Raw genomic sequence first — 19,759 nt, forward strand, 5'->3', positions numbered from 1 at the left:
TGAATGTATCCTTTGAGAGGGGAATTCACTTTTGGGAATAGAAAATTGAATGCTGGTGCCAAGACGGGACTGTGAGGAGGTTGCGGAATCGTAGTGATGCCTTTTCTGGTCTTCGCCAGCAGACTTCGGACTCTGCTCTTGGTTGTCCGTCAAGACCTTCGGGACGAATTTAGCTTTAGCAGGTCTTCCGCATCGAAAGATTTTCAGTGATAATGATGTGCACTGTCATCTTATCAATGCCAATTCGATCTGCGATCATCGTCATACTTCTTGTCTGAATGTACTGGGTCTGGGACTGGGTCTAGTCTGGATATATAGACGGTCTGAATTCAGCACTTCACGCACACGTCAGAGAAAAATTGTTACCGATACTTTTTATACAAACCTTGTGTGTGTGTTTATGTATACATGGGTGGTCTGAAAATTTTCGACCTAACAAAGATACAAGATATTTTGCGCCTCTTTAGGTTCAAAAATCACCGCGGGTGATTTTTGAACCTAAAGAGTTCATTCTGCTTTACCCTGCACAATTGGTAGTCTACCGTTTAAGGTAGGTTTTGGATGAATACGGACCGCAAACTCCTATATTTCTTAGCATCACTTAACAAGACAAAACCTGACCCTCCACGCTGCAATAAATTGTCATTAACTTCGGAGACGTTCTATTTCCCTTCATTCCGGCCAATTATCCGGTCCATTTTCTCTCCCTACCTTGCATGCCTAACATCCTCCCCTCTATCAGTTTTCAGCACTCCATCAACAATAAAAATGCCGTGAATCCAGCCTTTTTTGGATTTCCAAAGAAACTGCGGGAGATGCCACTACAGTAAATTTTAACGGAGTCATCATATACTGTTGCGGCATCTCCCGCAGTTTCTTTGGAATTTGTCACGGTAGTAGTATTGAGGGGAGGCGACCGACTGCTGAGGTCATTTGCGCCATAGGGGATGGACAGGAAAGGATGAAGGGTGGAGATAAACCCGGCGTCGGCATTAGCCTACTCTTAACGAAAGGCGCCAAGGGGTCAACAGCTTAACGTCCCATCCGACGGACGGCGTACTCACTCAAAGTGCCCTCCACAAAGCACCTCAAGTAGGGATCGAGATACCTCTGAAAAATATTCAACACCGGATTTGAACCCGGGCTCTCTGGGTGGAAAGACAGTACGTTAGCCCCCGCACCATCTCGATCCCCTGTCACGGTATAAACAGCCTAAGTGTTTAAAAGTTGGCTTTAACCTCGTGGGCTGTGGCGCGTCGCGCACGACTACGAATGCCTGTGACATTGTATGTACGGTATTTCGTCACAACATCTTGTTCCTTTAAAGCCCCCAAAATTTCAGAGTTTAGGAGGACTCCTCGATAGCTTAACTGGCTAAAGCACTCGACCAGACATTGGGGGATCCGGGTCAAGGCGAATCCCGGTTAAGGCGAATGATGTTTACACTCTGTAATTGTTGCATTTCTTTGGATTTATTTGTATACAAGAGCTGGTGTTCAAGTTGCGGTCAAGGAAATATTTTTGCGCTAGTGACTTGCTCAATTCCGCCTTCCCCATCTCTCCTGTGTTCGTCCTTCATATGTGTTCGTCCCTTTTCCTTATATCTATTTCCATGTGAAAAGATGGGTGGGTCGTGGTAGTCCATGGGGTAGATGAGGTCCATGGGGTTGGACTACTGATCGGAGGGGCCCGGGTTCGATTCCTGGGCAAGTCTGTGGGCACCTGCAGCTCCACCCAAGCTTTTTGATTTTTCGGGTACCAGATCTTCCTGGGAAACCATTATCGGCACAAGGAAAGGAACTGGCCCCCCTACCCTGATGAGTGAATTTCACACGCCGTCGGTCTTGGTACTGGGTGAACTCTACCATCACCTACCAAACCGACCTTCGGGTTGATTACTGTGTTTATGGTTTATATGTTAATATAATATTATATATGTATTTATATAATGAACTCCATTTACTTGAGAGTTAACTGAAAGCACAATAACTAATACTTCGAGGCTTATTATCTTTCGGAAGAGAAATCTTGTATTCAACTTATATTGTGTATGTATGTATATATATATATAATATATATATATATATATATATATATATATATATATATATATATATATCCTTGTTCTTTTCCCATTAACGGTTCCTCTATAGTTTCATTTGCGGCTTTCGATATCCCTTTTTTTGATGTACTATTCCCTACTACTATGTAGTATTCCCAATTTTCCTGAATAGTACTCAGCTCTTTACTCTCAGCTTGCTGTAGATAAAGGGATACTCCTTCCTTGTCAATCCTTTTAATGCTTCTGCATTCCCTTTCCTGACCCGCCATCCTAGCCTTATCTTTTTGAAACGGACGCTACACTTCATAACAACCAAATTCTAGTCAGAGTGCGCAAACGCTCCCGGGAAGCTGTGCGAATATATCACACTATTTCTAAACCTAAACCTAATCTAATATACGAGATATATATATTTATTTATATATTTCAATACCCACAGACTAACACCCATACATTCACACGCAAGTCATTCGCCTATGTAAAAAGATTCCTTTCAAAAAGAGTTCCATACTCTTTATGATTAGTTGAAGGGAGCGGGATGAATCCGATATCTCGTGGAAGAGTGGCAATGAACTTATTCTATCATCATAAGTTTTTTACCTTTTTCTTTGACGCAATGCCTTTGAAAAATGCCTTTTCATTTCAATGAACGACTGTGCACTCTAACTCTTGTCTTCATGTTTTACCATGAACACGTTAACACTTAAATGAAAGTTTCGTGTTTGACAAAGCATGGTGCGCTCATTAAAAAGTTTCTTTGGGGCGTTTGCTCTGGAATTCGCTCCTTGAAACAAGACCCTGCAGATATCCATGAAATAGACCATCTGTCGAGGTATTGTGATATCTCTCTCTTGGATTTTTTTGATTTGCGTAAAAGTAAACTGTTATACTGAAACTCTGAGACTTTGTGAAATATTTTTTTGGTTCGCGTAATACGTCTCTTAGTTATTTTATTTGCAAAAGCTCAGTTTTTAATATATTCATTTGATGTAACAAAGAATTATGTTTGTGCGAGCATCCCTTTCTGCGGTAAAACTCGGTCTTGTGCTTTAGCGCATTCATGAATCTTATGTAATGAGGCACGTTTTGAATAAAGTAAAATAGAAATGTGTGCATCCTTAACATTATTCCACCACCTCACTTTGACAAAGTTATTGGGTGAAGCATGATATATATATATATATATATATCTATATATATATATATATATATATATATATATATATATATATATATAGCTTGTGCACAAAGTTCGCAAAATCACGCCCGTAGTATATGGCGAGAAAATAATAGGGTTCGATTATCAGTTGAGTAATATGTTCGAAAAATATTCCCCATAGGATTTTTATTAGAGTTATATTTTGGTTGGGTAAAAGATAAAGTGAGGAAATTAAAAGTAATTACTTTTGATAATGAATTATGTGTCTTACACCCATTCACTTATCCCCCGAAGGTAATTCTATCAAAAGGGTACGGGCATTACCTTCCGCTAACATAGTAAGGTAAGGTAAATCTATCGGTTAAGGTAAGTTTTGGATGGACACAAGTATCGAATAAATATTTTGTGACTCCTAACGAAACGCAAAATCCAGCATCCTACTCTACATCAGGTCCCTCTTCATCTCTGAGTACTTCCTTCCTCCCAACATGCTAACCAGGAAATCTTGAAGTATTAAACAAACTTCAACTGGTGAAAAGTTGAATAGTTGTATTAGTATGGACACGATGTGATTATAAGTCAGAAAAGTTTTTTCTCCTTAACGATTACTTTTTTCGTAAAAACATTTCCTCTGACCCTTTCTTCCTCATGAGTAATTACATATTTTGAAGGGAAAGTTTGAGGGTCATAACCATGAGAAAGAGTAGGATGACTAGTTTTATGACTATATTGTTACGAGCGTCTTAAGAAACAAATCTCTCATGAGAAGGGGCTGGCGGGGTTATTTCCACTCCTGGTATATCGTCAAGCCTGGGATTATGGTGCGAGTAATACACCCAGCCTTCAGGAGCGGTCGCTTCATTTCCCTTACGGGCCGTATTTCAGTATTTAGACTAATGGCAAAGACATCTAGTACTCCTTCTAAAGTCCTGAAGGATCAAAATAATCCCTTAAAAATACATTTTACGCTTTCGATGAGAAAACATTTCCTGAAAAGTTTATAATCGAGTTTTGGAAAGTCTTTGAATGAATTTCCATTAACGGACAGGGGTTTTTTCTCTGCGATACCATCAGTAGCTTATCTTCATCTGGTTGATGGCCGAGTAATTTGATGTTTTTTTGCTTCCGGTTGATTCAATTGCATTTATTTTTTAAACTTTTATTTGAGTCAGACTTTTAGTATTTTCCGAACACAATCCAAAGCTGGTATGTTATCGTAATCTTCTTATTGGTATTATTTCGCTGGCTAAATACGGCTCTCTGCCATGCAGTGGTTGGTTGGTAATAGAGATGCATGTATCGTTCCCATTCGGGCAAGATAAGCGTATTTTTTTGCTGTGGAGCGATAGAATGTTATCTCTCTGCATTGTGGATTTATCCATATGGCATGTAAGAATTCCTTTATTTAAATATCATCTAGCTCTTTCTTTCTCTTTTGCAATTATAAATTAGCACTGTATTCTTCTACTTTATGGAATTAAAAATGTGTTTTAACGTGGCGAAGATTTCTGTTCATCGCCACTTCTAAGGCAGTTGGATGACACTGTTGTGACGTGCAAATAAACAAAAAACATCGAGCACACAAAAAAGAAAAACTACATATTTATGAATGTATACATTTATATATGTGTATATATAAATATAGATATATATGAATATATATATATATATATATATATATATATATATAGATATATATGAATATATATATATAACATAAAAAACCATAAACACAGTAATCAACCCTAAGGTCGGTTTGGTAGGTGATGGTAGAGTTCACCCAGGACTAAGCCCTATACGGCGTGTGAAAATTCACACATCAGGGTGGGGGGGCCAGTTCCTTTCCCTGTGCCGGTTGTGGTTTCCCAGGAAGACCTGGTACTCGAAAAATCACTTTAGCTTGGGATATATATATATATATATATACACGAGGGTCATCCGGAAAGTAGTACCCGTTCGTGCCGCATGAAGTGCTGACGACGCGAGTAGCCGCTGGACGAGGTCAGATAGCTTCAGTGGCTTGTCTGCCTTCTCTGAGCCAAGTTGCGTGACGCTAGCATTGCCTGTGTTGTTTCTGTGATTGTTTACAATGTTTAAAAAAATTGAGAACGCCGCCAGTTGTGAAGTGAGGGCAGTGATTAAATTCCTCAATGCAAGAAACGTTCGCCCATGTGATATTCATCGCCAATTAAAGGAGGTGTATGGAGACAATGTAATGGACGAGTCGTCTGTTCGGCGGTGGTGTCGCAACTTCAACATGGGGAGGGGGAGCACACACGACGATGAGCGTTCGGGGAGACCGTCTGTCATTACAGACCAACTGGTGAGCTCAGTTGACGAATTCGTGAGGAACGATCGGCGCGTCACAATTGATGACATCTGTGAGCATTTTCCCAATGTTTCTCGAACAATTGTTCATGAAATTGTTAAACACCATCTGCATTATGCAAAAATTTGTGCAAGATGGGTCCCTCGCGTATCTCAATGAGCTGGCGGCGAAGGACTATGCAGCAGGAATACAGAAACTTGTCACACGTTATGACAAATGCCTTAATTTGCTTGGAGATTATGTTGAGAAGTAGTTTAAAGTATCCTCTTTCAAATAAAATTTTTTATGTTTGTTAATATTTACTTTAGTGTCTTTATTTCACGAACGGGTACTACTTTCCGGATGACCCTCGTATATATATATAGGTTGGTTTGGTAGTTGATCACAGAGACCACCCAGCCCTACGGCGTGTGAAATGTTGTGTTTGTATATATATATATATATATATATATATATATATATATATATATATATGTATGTATGTATGTATGTATGTATATATATACACATGCATGTATATTTGAGCTTCTGTCGCTCTTGACCGCTGGCCTCTGACGTTCTACTTTTGTGTTCCCAGGGGTGAAGATGGATCCCGACATGGCTGGCGTCGTGGGGGCAATGGGACCCCCGTCAACGACTCCGCCGGCCTTGACGCCTAGCACCCTCCCCACTTCCTCCCCACACGGAATCGCGTCCTTCCCTCCGGACAGCCAGGCGACGACGATGACGGTGTCGGAGGCCGTGGAGCTTCTGTCGGCGGCCGCCGAGAGGCAGATGTCGGGGGCCGGGGGCAAGGCGTCTCCCATGCTCCCACCGCCCTCCTCCACGCGATCCTTCCTTGTCAGGTGGCTCACCGGGATCACTGAAATCACCGCCAAAAGTGAGGGGGTGAGTGTCAATTATCTTTCGTTTTCCTCGTTCTCAGTCCGTAATCACTCTTTGTTTCTCCCACGAATCTCTCTGTGATCCCCCCGCAGGTTTCGCCGGATGAATTTTTGTTTCAGGTACGCCAGGAGATTTGTTGGTTTTCCAGTCGACCAGTGCATCTTTTTTTAATTTTTCTACAGAATCACCCGGATTCTGCTCGCTAATTTGGTGCAACCTTTTGCAGTGGTCGCATTTACCAAGGATGTGACGTGATGGGAATATTGGTCACTCACCGTCACATAAGGACGATATCAGTTCTCATTGTTGTTTTGTATGTCTAGTCGCCGCAGTATGTTCTTCAGAACATTTTCGACGAGTTTTATCTTATCATCGTTCTGATGAAACCTTAGATAAAATGGTTATTCATTAAAGAAATGTAAATGGCAATCGTTTGGCATTAATTCAGAAGTACTTACAGAAGTTCTAACCGTTGTGATTACGCTGCTTCTTATCCATCATCTTTCAATGCAGGTTCTTGGTGTACGTTGGCTTTCAACCGCGGTATTTTTAGCATTAGTTGTTTAAATCCAAAATGGGGAGTAACCAGCCCTAAGTACACCCAACGAAGAGGAGAGACCATGAAAAAAGGATGGGAATTATTAGTACTTGTGTTTTTTTTGCATTCATCTTATGGTTTCAGTTTTTGTTTTCCCATGCCGGTTCCATCCGTATCTTAAAAGGAAATCTACCTTGTTTGCATGTAGCTCCCCACGGCCATATGCAAACATACGCACATAGCAAGAACACGTTCGCACCCTGCGCTCGAACGTTTTCACTTCCGGTATCCCTATAGTGGTACCCGCGATAAGAATTCTCCCGTACATTTCAAGTGTCTACTGGCTCTCTGTCTATATATATGGTTGGTTCAAGTCGGATAGCCTTCTCTCCCAAACTCGATTTTAAAGTTCTTTTGTGCTCACATTTTTGGACAAGTATCCCACTCTATTTCTTTCGCATGCACACAATTTTCATTATGCCTATTCGGAAATCTTTTTCACGGTGAAAATTATTTTGTCATTCGGTGGCTCACTAACTCGCATGCTCGTGGGAGGGAATTGTCCTAAAAAAGGGAGTGAAAGAGTGTTTAGAGGAACAGGAATCAGGCCTTTAGTTCTTCTGTCACTCCCGTTCCCACCCTCCCTGCATCACCTCCCGGACATAATGTCCGGGAGGTGGTGTAGGGAGGGTGGGAAAGGCGCAGTGCTATTATCCACGGTCTTGTTGCGCTCCTTGCACAAAGGTTAAAGTGGCATCCAGGAACGGGGCGTATTCCAGCCTTTTGATGCACCTCTCCAGTACTTGTCTCTCACGAAAAAATATCTGAAGTGGGGCTCTTCATCTCCTATTCTTCGCGTCACTTTAAGAATTTTTCCCCGACTGTTGTTCACGCTCCTTACTTCAAATTGAATTTTATCTACGTAAACTTTTTTTGCTTTAAAGGATAACCAAACCCAAGTCTTACGTAAAATCTGCTCGCTGGAACGGTATTGCCTTTGCCATTTACTGCCGGTGCATGAAAGTGGGAGGGTGGACTTCGCCCTATACCTACGTGGTTATCTATGTTAGGAATATTGGACTGCTATCTGCCGGGTTGAACTCATTTTTGTTGAACTCTTATCCGTGAACGAGTTTTGATCTAAAAATGTATTATTATTAATGTTTTTTATAATTTCATTTCTTTGATTCTCTATTTTAATTTCTTTTAGTCCCAAGTATAAGTTTCTTGGGCATGTTAGATAATTTTCTATAGTAAATGCATGCTCAAAGGTTTTTTGAATAAGTTACGGAAAAATTACTGTTTTCTCTGGAGACCCAAGTACATACGAGTAATCTGAAATTGAATTCATTTATATCAATTGTACCAGTCGATGTACTTGATTACATTAGCTAATGCTGAAAGTAGAAACGGGTACTTATCTTGACGACGAATACGAATGGAGAAGAGTGGTAATGTTATCCATCTGACGATGTTACTTTTGATTCCTTCTTTTAAATATTGTATATTGAATGGAATAAACAACAGCATGTGTCTTTTAAACGAAACGGTCAAATGCTAAAATAAAAATTGGGCTCCCTACTCTGTGCATCAAGGATGATAAATATAGATTCAATACCTCTTTTATTCCTTGAATTTAAACCGATCCCATGAGCGCTTAAGAATACGTCAAAAAAAGATAAGAATGTTTCATTAGGTATTGAGCGAGTTAATTATATTTGATTGATCAAATTGATGGAGATGATTTCTTTGACTACTTAGAATAATTTCAGGCTTTGTCACCGTAATTAATCATCAGTTATTTCCTACTTTAATTTGTATTGATCCCAGTCGGATTTAAAAGGTTAGTATTTATACCACAACCGTTACCTCTAATGTTGGCCTCATCATTTGAATTTAGTTCGGTATTCCCGTTAGCTCGTTCAGAAAAGATCTTTTAGGAAAGCATGCTCTTCACGCTAACACGATTTCCTTTCCGCAGCTATAAGAATCTCTTAAATGCGTAATCAAATAAAGATTTCCGCTGTAATGCAGTGAGCGAACCTACATTTTATCACCGAAGGGATGGACGGGATTCGGAACTGTTTGGAAAATTTTGATTTCTTTCCCACCGCGAGTCGCAGCGCTCGCCCTTATCTTTTATTTTCCTTCTCACAATGGGGATTACCCTTATCCGGTAAGTGCCACTAATCCCCGTATTTGCATACGGAATCAAATCCCCTTCCGATTATCACCTAGGCGACGACCGTTCTTTCCTCCCACCGCGCGACACTCTCCTCGCCTCTTCTCTCCTCTGCTCCTCCCACCCCCCCTAATTAATCCCGTCCTCTCCCGAACGACGGCATCCCCGAAAAACATCCCTTGAGCCTTATCCTTACGCCCCCTGCCCCCACCTTGATCTCCGCCGCCCTCATCACAACCTTTCCTCGGCCTTCGGCCCACGTCCTCTCCTCCGATTCTTGCGGCTCCGCCCTCGGAACGGGCTCGGGAGGGGATCGGAGGGGAGTGATTTTTTCGGGATAGGGATTATATTTTCGGAAGAAACCCCCGTTCGAATGGGAAGGGAAAGGTCGAGTGGAGGGGCTGCCTTGCCCCTTTCTCTTTACCCTTTGGGCGCTCATTCCCTCACCCCCGCTCCTCCCCATCGTGTCCCACACCCCCGTGGATTCATGACTTATCGCATTTTGTCGGTTGCTTAGCGAAATAAAGGATATCGCTTTCGCAGGGGAGGGCTTAATTTTTTTTTCTCTCGCGTTCACCTTCCTCCAAACCCTCTTCACACACGCGTCTGGCGGTGTGCCGGGGGTGGGACTTTGGTGGGAGGACGGAGGGGGTCGTGTAAGAGTGGCGTGGCGCGGAAAAGCCTCGAGAGTGTAGAGGCTAGCATCGTCCTCACAAGGGTGGTCTGGACCCCTCTTCCATACAGGAACCCCCTCTCCCCCACCCACCCGCCTCTCCCAAACCCACACGTACACCCTTGATGTCTCCTTCGCAGCGCCCACCCCACCCCCCACCGCCGTCGCCTTCCCAACTTCCCGGAACACCACACGGGTGAGAGGGAAGGGAGTGCACAAGTGGCTTGCGACTCTCGTTCTCTGCGCCCCTCCCCGCCTCCGTCCACCCCTCGTACCCCCCCTAGTTGCGTCTTTCTGACCTTCTACCACACCTCAGCCTCCCCTCACACACCCCCCACCACCCCAGGCCACCATTCTCTCCCCCTCCCTCACCTTCTATCATTTCACCTTTCCTTCTCCCCTCCCCAACTTCCCTCCCTCTCCTCTCTTTCCCACTCCTTCCTATCCTCCCCTCAACCCAGTCTCTTTCTCTTCCCCCCCGTAACCCCTCTCCCCCGCTCTGCCACGTCGCATTTAATTTCTCATTTGCCCTCGGGGTAAGAACTCAGCCGGCGTGCTGGCGAAGTGGGCGTGTGCGGCTCGGAGACGGAGAAAAAGAGGGCGAATGCGGGCCGCGAGAGACGAGCCAGCCAGTGAGTTTGCCCTTGCCACCCATCCACGCACGCGGCTTGCCCATATCATAGGGTGGGCGGGAGTGTGGGTGGAGGAGTGAAGCTTTTATTTTTTTCTTATCTTCATCATTTTCCACCGCCGAGGCTCTAGCATTTCGAAAGCCTCCCTCCTAACCTCCATCCCTTCCCCCTCCTCCCCTCGGATGATCCCCCACCTACTGCCATCGTTTGTTTGAGTTTTATTCTCGTCCGTGGATTTCCATTTTCTCTCGAAATTCAAACCTCTCGACGTCTTCGTCTCTGGGTGTCTGCGTGCGTTCTTCCCTCCCTCACCCCCGTTGCTTTTAGCAGGGAAAAAATAAAGTGGTTGTTTAAGATGACGCCCTTGGGGCAAGGTTTTAACCTCCGGTCCAATCAGCTGCGATGTTTCCTCTCCCCCTCGAGCTTTCATCGCTTTCTCTCTTTCTCTCTCCACCCCTCCCTTCCTCCCCCCACGCTTCCATCTCGCTCCTAAACCTTTGCTTGCCCCCTCCTCCCACCGCCAACGTGCCCCCTCGAGAGATATGCCCCCCTTCCGATTCCCCTGAAGCGAGCCCCAGGGAGGAGGTGAGGTGAGAAGGGTGAGGGAGGTCGGGTGCGTGGTCGCGTCACGTGGTTTTGTCGCCGTCGCTGTTGTCGTGTCGACGTGACGATCGGCGCTCACCTTGCCACCTTCGTGCGGAGGTTCGGCGTTTTGATCGCGCGAGACCCTGAGCCGAGGACAGGGAGCAGGTCCCCTCGACCTTTTCCTTCTTTCGCCCTCCCTCTTACCGGGGGACCATCCCTAACCTCTGGGACTTTCGGTCGCCTCATCCAACTCTTAACCCCCGTCTCCTCGCACGAGGGATTTTCGTTCGCTCCAATCTCCCTCGCCGCCCCCCGACCCCCGCCAGATCAAAGGGGTTTCGACGTCGGGAGTGTTGTGACGAGATAACGATTGGCTTCGCAACGGCGGCGGCGGCTTTCGCGTAGCTCGTGGGCGACGGGAATGTTTGTGTGTGTGTATTAAAAAACCTCCTTTCCCGAGCCTCCCGTTTCCCATTCTCGCCGAAAAAGTGGTGAGAAGAGGGGGATTGGGGTTTGACGTGTGAAGTCGTGTGTTTGTGTCTTATAACGCGAGATGAATCGATTTTAGGTTGATATTATTTTTTTGTGTCCTCTTGCTGATTGCCGTCTCGCGAAAAGAGAGTGTCGATATCGGCGATTGGCAGTTTGAGCTGGTGGTATTTCGGTTCACAATAAATTCGTTCGGAGCCACAAGGAGGATGTGTATCCGTAGTGTGAATTTCTCTCGTTTATGGGATTATCTTGTTGTAGTGAGTGTAGGTATCTGTTTTCGAGCGAAATCCGAGGAGGAAACATTGAATCTGCATTAGGAAAGTGTGACATATAACATCTGTTATTGGGAAATTCCTGGAATGGAATGGTGTCGGGAAATGTCGAATCTCCATGCTTTAATGGGCATACGTTGAACTGAATTGGAATTATTAATGTGTTCTGCATACTACGCGTCTGTGATGGTCGACGTGTTTGGCCCCACCGACTGTTAGGCAAGGCTCCGAATGTTCTCATCCTCAAAATTTCCGGTAAATATCCCATCTGATACTATGTCATGTATATTAAAATTTTGACTTTAATATTCTTAAATATTGTTCATGATTATTAAATAAACTAAACGATTGAAATTGTGAACGCGCGGAATACCCTTCCACCATTGTGTCACACTCCAACCGTTTTTTTATGAAATCATGCAAAAAAATGTTTTTAATGTACCCGTTCTCTTCCATCCATGAAAATTCAAGTAATTTGAAGTTGGCAATGTGTAAATACGTGTGTTATGAAATGAGTTTTATTCAACCTCAATTATGTTAGTTATTAATGTTATGTCATTTTCACTTATCAAAGCCAATATGGGCGGTGGTGGATATCTTTTTGCACTCTTTTTGTAAATATTCAGTTTAGGCATGATTCCTAAGTTTGTATAAATATTTTTAAGCAAATCTCCATACTCTCATTCAAGCTCTAAGTCAAGCATCTCTCTGTGTCATCTAATAATAGTGTCTCATTTCTTAAAGGCAGATTTTTTTTGCAGTACGGAGTGACTTTTTTGAATACCTAGAGTCGCAGTTTATTGCGTCATTTATAACGTTTCTTGTGTGATTGATCGTTGCTTCTCCCAAGACTAGCGAATTCAATTTCCGCAGATCCAATGGAATACGAATAACTTTTACTATCGGAGCATCACCTTAGACTAGTGGACCGTGTACCCTTGGAATCCTTTCTGAGATACGTAATAATGTTAGAACAGAAGTTTTACCCACAAACATGCAGTTTATATCGTTAATTAATGGTAGTCTGATATTTTTAATAATAAATGAAAAATCAAATCTGTAATTCGCCGTGTCTTCAGTTTCAGCAAACGGCAAACCGTTGTGTTAGAAATGTTTGCTTATAATCGGTGAATTTAGTGATTTATTAGTTAGTTTTAGTTTTATTTAGTACCCTGTGGGCTACCACTAGGCTCTGTGGCAAGAGGCTATTACACCAATGACTACTCTTGAACCAAAACACATTTCCCTCCTAGCGCCGTCGGATAATCGTTAATTCACTCTGATCCCTTATCGTTTGTGGGGAAAATGACCTCTGAAATCTATATGTTATGAACTTGGATCTTTCGAATTTTGACATGATCTCTCCTACCTTAATCCTATGGGGTTAATAACACATTCTCAACATCATTGCTAAAGAGACATCCTTCCAATTAATGCAAGTGAATTAGTCTGTAATTAACCTTTCGCTCCGTGAGTGATAGACACCCTAGATTCCCAGCCTAGATTCTCTAATAATTTTGATACGATACTCAGTTTGTCATGACAGCGTTTCACAAATTTAGCTCCTCTACACTGACCGCGATCCGATTCGGCAATTAATCCAACTTCATAAGTATCCTATGATTTATGTTAGGTTGAATAGATAATATTTTACTTGAAATCATAAAGAGACGAAAATCCTGAGAAGGATTAGGCCATTCGGTTCAAAGTAATATTTAGCCTATGCCGTCTATCACCGACGAGTTTAAATTTTGATTGCAGATGTTTTTTTAATTGTTAAGTGCTTAGAGAGGTCGGGGCCGCCGTCATGGTCTTGTGCCGACGCCTCATTTGAGATGTGCTTTTAACCTAATTAAAACTTTCCTTGGCTTTCTGTTTCGAGTACCATTGTCCGTAGTCTAATCATTATCCACTTGGCAAATTGACACGATGTAAGGTCGATGATGAGAAGAGTCCATGGAAGGTATTACCAATGCATTCGCGAGACGCTTTTCGTCGTAGATAGTTCCTCTCATTATTTGGTTTAATATTTATGTTAATCTTCTTTATAAGACCGGGCCGCAACTTCTAGACTGCGGAATCCGTGGGAGTGAGAGGAGGAAATTTTATCCACCGCTCCGTTGTTAATTAAAGCTTTTCATCGCCTCCTTATACTCTCTCTTTCTCTCTCTCACTCCCTTCTCACGTCTTATAACGTACCCTTCCTTAATTTTTTAAGTGTTCCATTTTCAGCACTCAGTGTGTCCCTCCCGCTGTCCTCTTCGTCTTTCCCCCTCCCACTCACGCTTTCTCCCAGCCCTTTTCATCGCCTTTGCAGAGCTGTGAACCTTCGCTTCTCAAGGATCCTTAAATTGCCTCCTTCGATTGAAACCCATCCCTATACATGCTCGTGCATTGCCTACTAATGCCTCGCATCGCATCATCTATTCTTCAGCCTCAAATCCTAGCCCATAGAGAACGATACTTTTTTTCAATGGTTCGATAGTCTTAGATTTTAGATTTATATTTTTTTAATGTGAATTGTGTACATTTTCTCCCAGCCTATAGAACACAATACTTTTTTCAATGCTCGGATGGTCTTAGATTTTAGATTTTTATTTTTTTGATGTGAATTATGTAAATTTTATGTGAATTCCACATGTTTCAATTTTACCATTCTTATCGAGTTATCTTAATGGGTCAATTCAAAACTGTTCCTGTTTTTATTGTTTCGATAATTTTAGTTTTTGTCCGTATTGTTTTGAGGTATCGAATATACAATTGACTTTTCAAGTTATTCTCATTATGTGTATAATTCGTTAGATCAAAGTGAAATTTTATATTTACAGAGTTTACATATAAGGGCCAGTCGTCCGACGGGACGTGACTTATGCAAAGAAATTATAATATATAACGTTCCCAGCCTTTGAAGTGCTCCTGACACGTGCGTTGCTATTAACGGTTACAGAATTCCGCCGGTCAGTTTTGGCGTATTTTTGTTTGCATAAAACAAGGCAGGTTTAGTAGTACTCTGAACTTTCTTTCACTATTTTAAACACACTAGTACCCATTTAGAAGGAACTATCTTTAAACTATGCGGTTTCTCGCTTTCCAAGACAATTAGGTATCGTACATGCAATAGAGTGAGTGACCTACCTACACATTTTGCGGAATTGTTCATTTGATAGGTAAGGATCGAAAGGTTTACACATTGAAATTGCACTTATTCGTCGACACTGATCAGTTTCTCGAAAATAAGTTCATAATATTTGAAATTTGACTCGTATGAAATAGTCTCTTTACCCATGGCGTATATCTGGTAAGGTTCGGTAACCGACACCAAGTTCGTAGGAACTTAATCAGCTGTGTACCTGTATTATATGCGCCGGTATAAACCCGGCCCTTTTCTTCTTTCTTTACGAGTTAATTGTCATTTATCAATTTACCTTCAAATTCGTATGGAGTATTTGTAAAAAGTAGGGAATCACACATAAACAGATGCGTAACATTTTCATCTTAACCATATTATGTTTCTTATACTTGAAATTTTGTTTTCGTTGAACCGATGTGGAGTAGGTGTTGGTGACTTCTCTCTCACGATTGCCTCATCATTTCTTGCGTGCTGCCATTTGATGCTTTCGTACAAAGTCGATTTTCCCGGTGTAAAATTTGATAGGCTCCCTATTTCTAATCAAACTGTGCATTTTAAATTCTTACATGAGCAGGAATAAATATTCTCCCTCACTTTTACTTAAGTTGAAATCTTTAAGATTCCTGTAGAATATTTGTCTCTTTCCTGTTTATCGATTCGGTAGACAAGCGAAAAACTGAGTTATGATTCAAAAAATAGGAAATGATTTGCTAAACTGTTGGAAGAAAGTATAACGCTTCGGATGCATGAACGTTTTAGGCAATTCGGTTTAAATGTGGCATATTTATGACGTACTATTTTGATGTATGGGCTTCTAAAAGGGCAAACCCAAAGGCGTGAGAAAGTGGTTCAGTTAGTTCTTCCGCTGTGAAACTTGAATATACCTCTGTTATGAGAGGAATTCCATAGGCATTTTTATTTGCCAGTGAAAATTGCCTTCCAACGGGTTCCACTCCCCCGCCATCCAACTTATACGCTTCCCCTTCCTCCCTTTGTCATGATTCTCCACAGCATGTCACTCCACTCTTTGGCTTACCCATGCCCATTCTCGGTGCTCCTGTTGGGGCACTGGTACGATAAGAGCCAGCAGTTAGTCTGGACGCATTTTTAGTCCATCAGAAGGCGTGGTAGTGCTTTTAAGTAACATCTCGTAAAAAAAAACAGATTTTTCCCCGCCCTGTGCATTAAATTTATGTACTTACCTTTTCCGTTGAAAAAATGGACCGCCGAGAATCCGAATTTTCGCGTGAATGTTTGTAGTTAAACATGCATGAAAATAGGGATAATCCCCCAAATTGGTCCTTGTTTTCGCGAACCAGTTCATTTTCCACGCTTGTGTTGTTCACGAATCCAGCAGCTATCGTCGTGGGTCACTTTTTTGAAGGACGGTTACTCGCAGCATCCGTGGTTTCGCTTAGTAGAGACCGGATTTTTGCCATTCTACACCTAATACTCCGGGGGAGAACGAGGAATCAACTGGACTATTTCCGTGGGTCGTTGATACTCCGCCGGAGGAAACAGCAGGAGGACTTTTGGAAGGTGTTTTTTTCCTCTATTTAATCTTTGCCGTCTCTTCCTTCCTTTTTACTTCGGTTTCATTCCCGAACCCCTCCTCCCCGTTTAATATTTTCGTACTCTTTTTTTTTGCGTTTCCATCCCGCTACTTGGTCTATTCCTACCCCCCCCCCCATTCCATCCTTCGCCCCCGTCAAGAACTTAGTTTCCCAGACCCCTGCTGCCCTCTCAGCGCCGCTCTCCCCTAAGTGGCATCGCTAAAGTGCCTCGAAAAGGGTTCGTAAAGGGCCCTGGTGCCCACGGTGGGGAGCGGGGAGGGCCTCCAAGGGAGGTCTCTCTCTCACACCCCTTTTCCCTCCTGCACTCTCCCATGGAAGTCCCCCTCTCATCCCCCTTGCTCCCTCGGAAAAGGGCGGGCGAAGGAGGAAGGGGGTTTGGAATGAGGGTGTCTCGCGTGGAAGAGGTGAAGAAGGGAGGGGGGAGAGGTTAGTGGAAGAAATGTGTGGGGGGGAAGAGCTAGTTGAGTTATGGTGGAGACTGCTCGGGTCTGATGGAGTCTTTTCTCGCGCGAGAAGAATCAAATGGGGCCGGCAGAGTGGGGGGTGGTCGCCCCATATACGTGTGAAGCGCATACGTGTTCGATAATAATAATAATAAAATAAAATAATGGAATAGTTTTTCACCTCTTCCAAACCCTCTCAGTTCCTCCCCTCGATGAAGATGAGGGTGTTTCCGAGCGGTAAATGGGACCCTCTGTCCATCGTGAAGCATTTGTCGATTGCTTGGCCATCCCCTCTTTTTTATGCGACAGGAAGAAATTGCTTTGCGGGTGTCAAGTAACGGACACTCAACCCTTCGTTTTTTGAACCTCATGATATCTGTCTTTTCTCTCGGGAGTGATATAAGTGATTTGTTTGAGTTATTCCTTTGAGTTGCTCGGAGTTCTAGCCTGCCTTTGGGTATTTGTACTGCGAGTGGTTGTTTTCGGCTTCGGTAGTTTAGTGCCTGCCAAAACCGCGTTGATGGCCACACAGTAGAATTCATCTACATCTATCTACACACGCCGCCGTGGGGGCGTGTGGTAGGGGGTGATAGAGCACTATCTGAATGCGGAAATATTAGTTTATACATGCATTTGAATGTATGTTAGCTCAATACAAAATTAATCTTACGCGGCTACACATTTAATACATTTATACATCATGCAGTAATGTGATATGTATGGCACTCTGTTAGAGTCATCTGCTAAGCTTTAGCTGCATGATTAGCATAAATATTGTGTTATGATTTCCTGTTAGGACCTTGGGTTGTGTTTAACACCCAGTTCATTCAGTTAGAGGAAGGCGCTGAAATAATTAAATTTTGTTCTTTCAATTGAGGTATTGGTGCACTTGTTCGATTTGATTATCATTACACATAGTGCGAGGGCAAGTGCTTGAATCTCTTTGTGACGGTCTCCATCTCTGTCATTTAATCTCGGTAGCCGAATGTACCAATATAATTTGGTGCCATAATAATTCCGTCGGTGTCCCGAGCAAACTTAGATGTCCTATACCTTTCTACAGGTGTTGAGTCTTGCCTGAGCTATTCGAGAATCAAAAAGGCCCCCAACCTATGCCATTCAACATACCCGTAACGCTCTCTTCTCGCAGTACTGTTTAACATACCTAGTGGCTTTTATCATACGTGGGTTTAATATCTTCAAGTGATAGACATTAATGAAGTTAATGTGTGGAAAGCTGAGTGACTGACCGAAATGTATTACTATTTTTTTTGTATTATTTTAGATAATGGCACCATGTGGGCACGATTAAAAAGGCTACTTTTAACATTGCGTAGTTCTGGTTGAAATTGTAGCGAGGCAGTATCCAGGTTAGAGTTATCAGCTATTTCTTTCCTCTCAATGTAAAGGTAGGTTACAAAGTTATTATTTTAGCTGTCAAAGATAGTCCTTTTCTCACTATGTATAATACTTGTTTTGAATGTTTAAATAACTCAAACAAGACAATTTGTCTCAAGCTCGTTGAACCCGTTGAATGTTTCGTTATCATATGAACTTCTTCTCTCTATTGACTTGAATTATTTTTTCCCTGAGCAAATGCCTAATTGTAATATATGGTTACTAACAAATGACCTTGTGCATCTTATCTCATGGAACTTTAATATTTAAATTGAGTTTTGTGAGATATTTTGTGTATTCGCATTTCCCTGCATAATTTCGCCATCCTTACTAAGTGATTACGTTGTGGAAATTTCTATTGATCATCGCTAAACCTTGAACTTTCGTGTGAAGTGATTGCCATGTTTTTTATCCCATATATAATTTTTTTGTTGATGTATTGGCTGCCTCGAGGAGAGTACTCAGTTTTAGTAAATCTATTTTTCGTCCCGAATCTTTCGTGGTCTTTTTCCCTAGAAAACTCCCGCTCTCAGAGTCTTATCTCGAAGTGCAGACGTGGAGGCTCATTTTTTTCCTCGAGTGACTCATTCAGGTAAGCTATTTTTTGTTCCAGTGAAAATATTGAAAAATATATTTACCGTCCGCATAATGTAATTCTCGTCGCTTATTTCAGCAGCGTAAGAGAAGCAGTCAGTTTGAATTAAATGTATTTTTTATATAATTCCCAAGCGCTTTTATGCAAAAGTGTCGACTGATGATACTGCATCATGATATTTCGCTCCGTCGCAATGTTTTAAATGGATGTTTCTTTCAATTGAAGATTGGTTTTTCAGATCTTTAAAATATAAATTTTATTGAATTGACACATTTGAATTGTATACATTTTTCTTCTTTAATTAAATACTATGTACCTTAGCATTGATTATGCAACGGTTCTGGAAAATTTCCAAAGAGTCTCAGAATTTGAAACGTTTTTTAATTTGTTTCAAGTATAATTTTTCACGTTTTATACAAATTAATAGCGTTAAACCTCGAGCGTTGGATCATAAGGTTTAACAGTTCTTTGTAATTTTCGCGATGCGCTGTGCTATGATTCCTTGTTTCAAAAGTACTCTTTGATCATGCGACAACGAGTATTTTTAAACTTTCGGCGCTATCAATGACTTATTTCTATCTCCGTGTCGTCCAAATACTATTCTTTTTCTTTTATCATCTTATTACTGTTGCTTAGTTTTAGCTACCAATATACAGGTATGATTTTGTAATGAAAATCCTATTTCTTTTTTCTTTCTACGAAGTACCATGCAAGCCACCGCTAGAGTGTATGCCAGAAGGTGATTTAATACCATGCGTGCTACATTAAAAATGAAGTTTTTCTGAATTAATTTTTACAATTAATATATAA

The 19,759-nt window shown here is 42.1% G+C and overlaps 1 protein-coding gene across 1 annotated transcript in view; it reads left to right on the plus strand.

Moving 5' to 3' along the window:
* Nucleotides 1-19,759, plus strand: part of LOC139698127 (uncharacterized) — a 297,192-nt gene that overhangs the window by 127,178 nt on the left and 150,255 nt on the right. Inside the window, exon 3 of the mRNA XM_071597051.1 lies at nucleotides 6,128-6,438. Coding sequence (XP_071453152.1) covers nucleotides 6,128-6,438 — 311 coding nt within the window. The remainder of the gene's footprint in view (nucleotides 1-6,127; nucleotides 6,439-19,759) is intronic.

This window comes from Hetaerina americana, unplaced genomic scaffold, assembly GCF_022747635.1.
Source record: "Hetaerina americana unplaced genomic scaffold, ioHetAmer1.1.p SCAF_8, whole genome shotgun sequence".
NCBI classification, from domain to species: domain Eukaryota; kingdom Metazoa; phylum Arthropoda; class Insecta; order Odonata; family Calopterygidae; genus Hetaerina; species Hetaerina americana.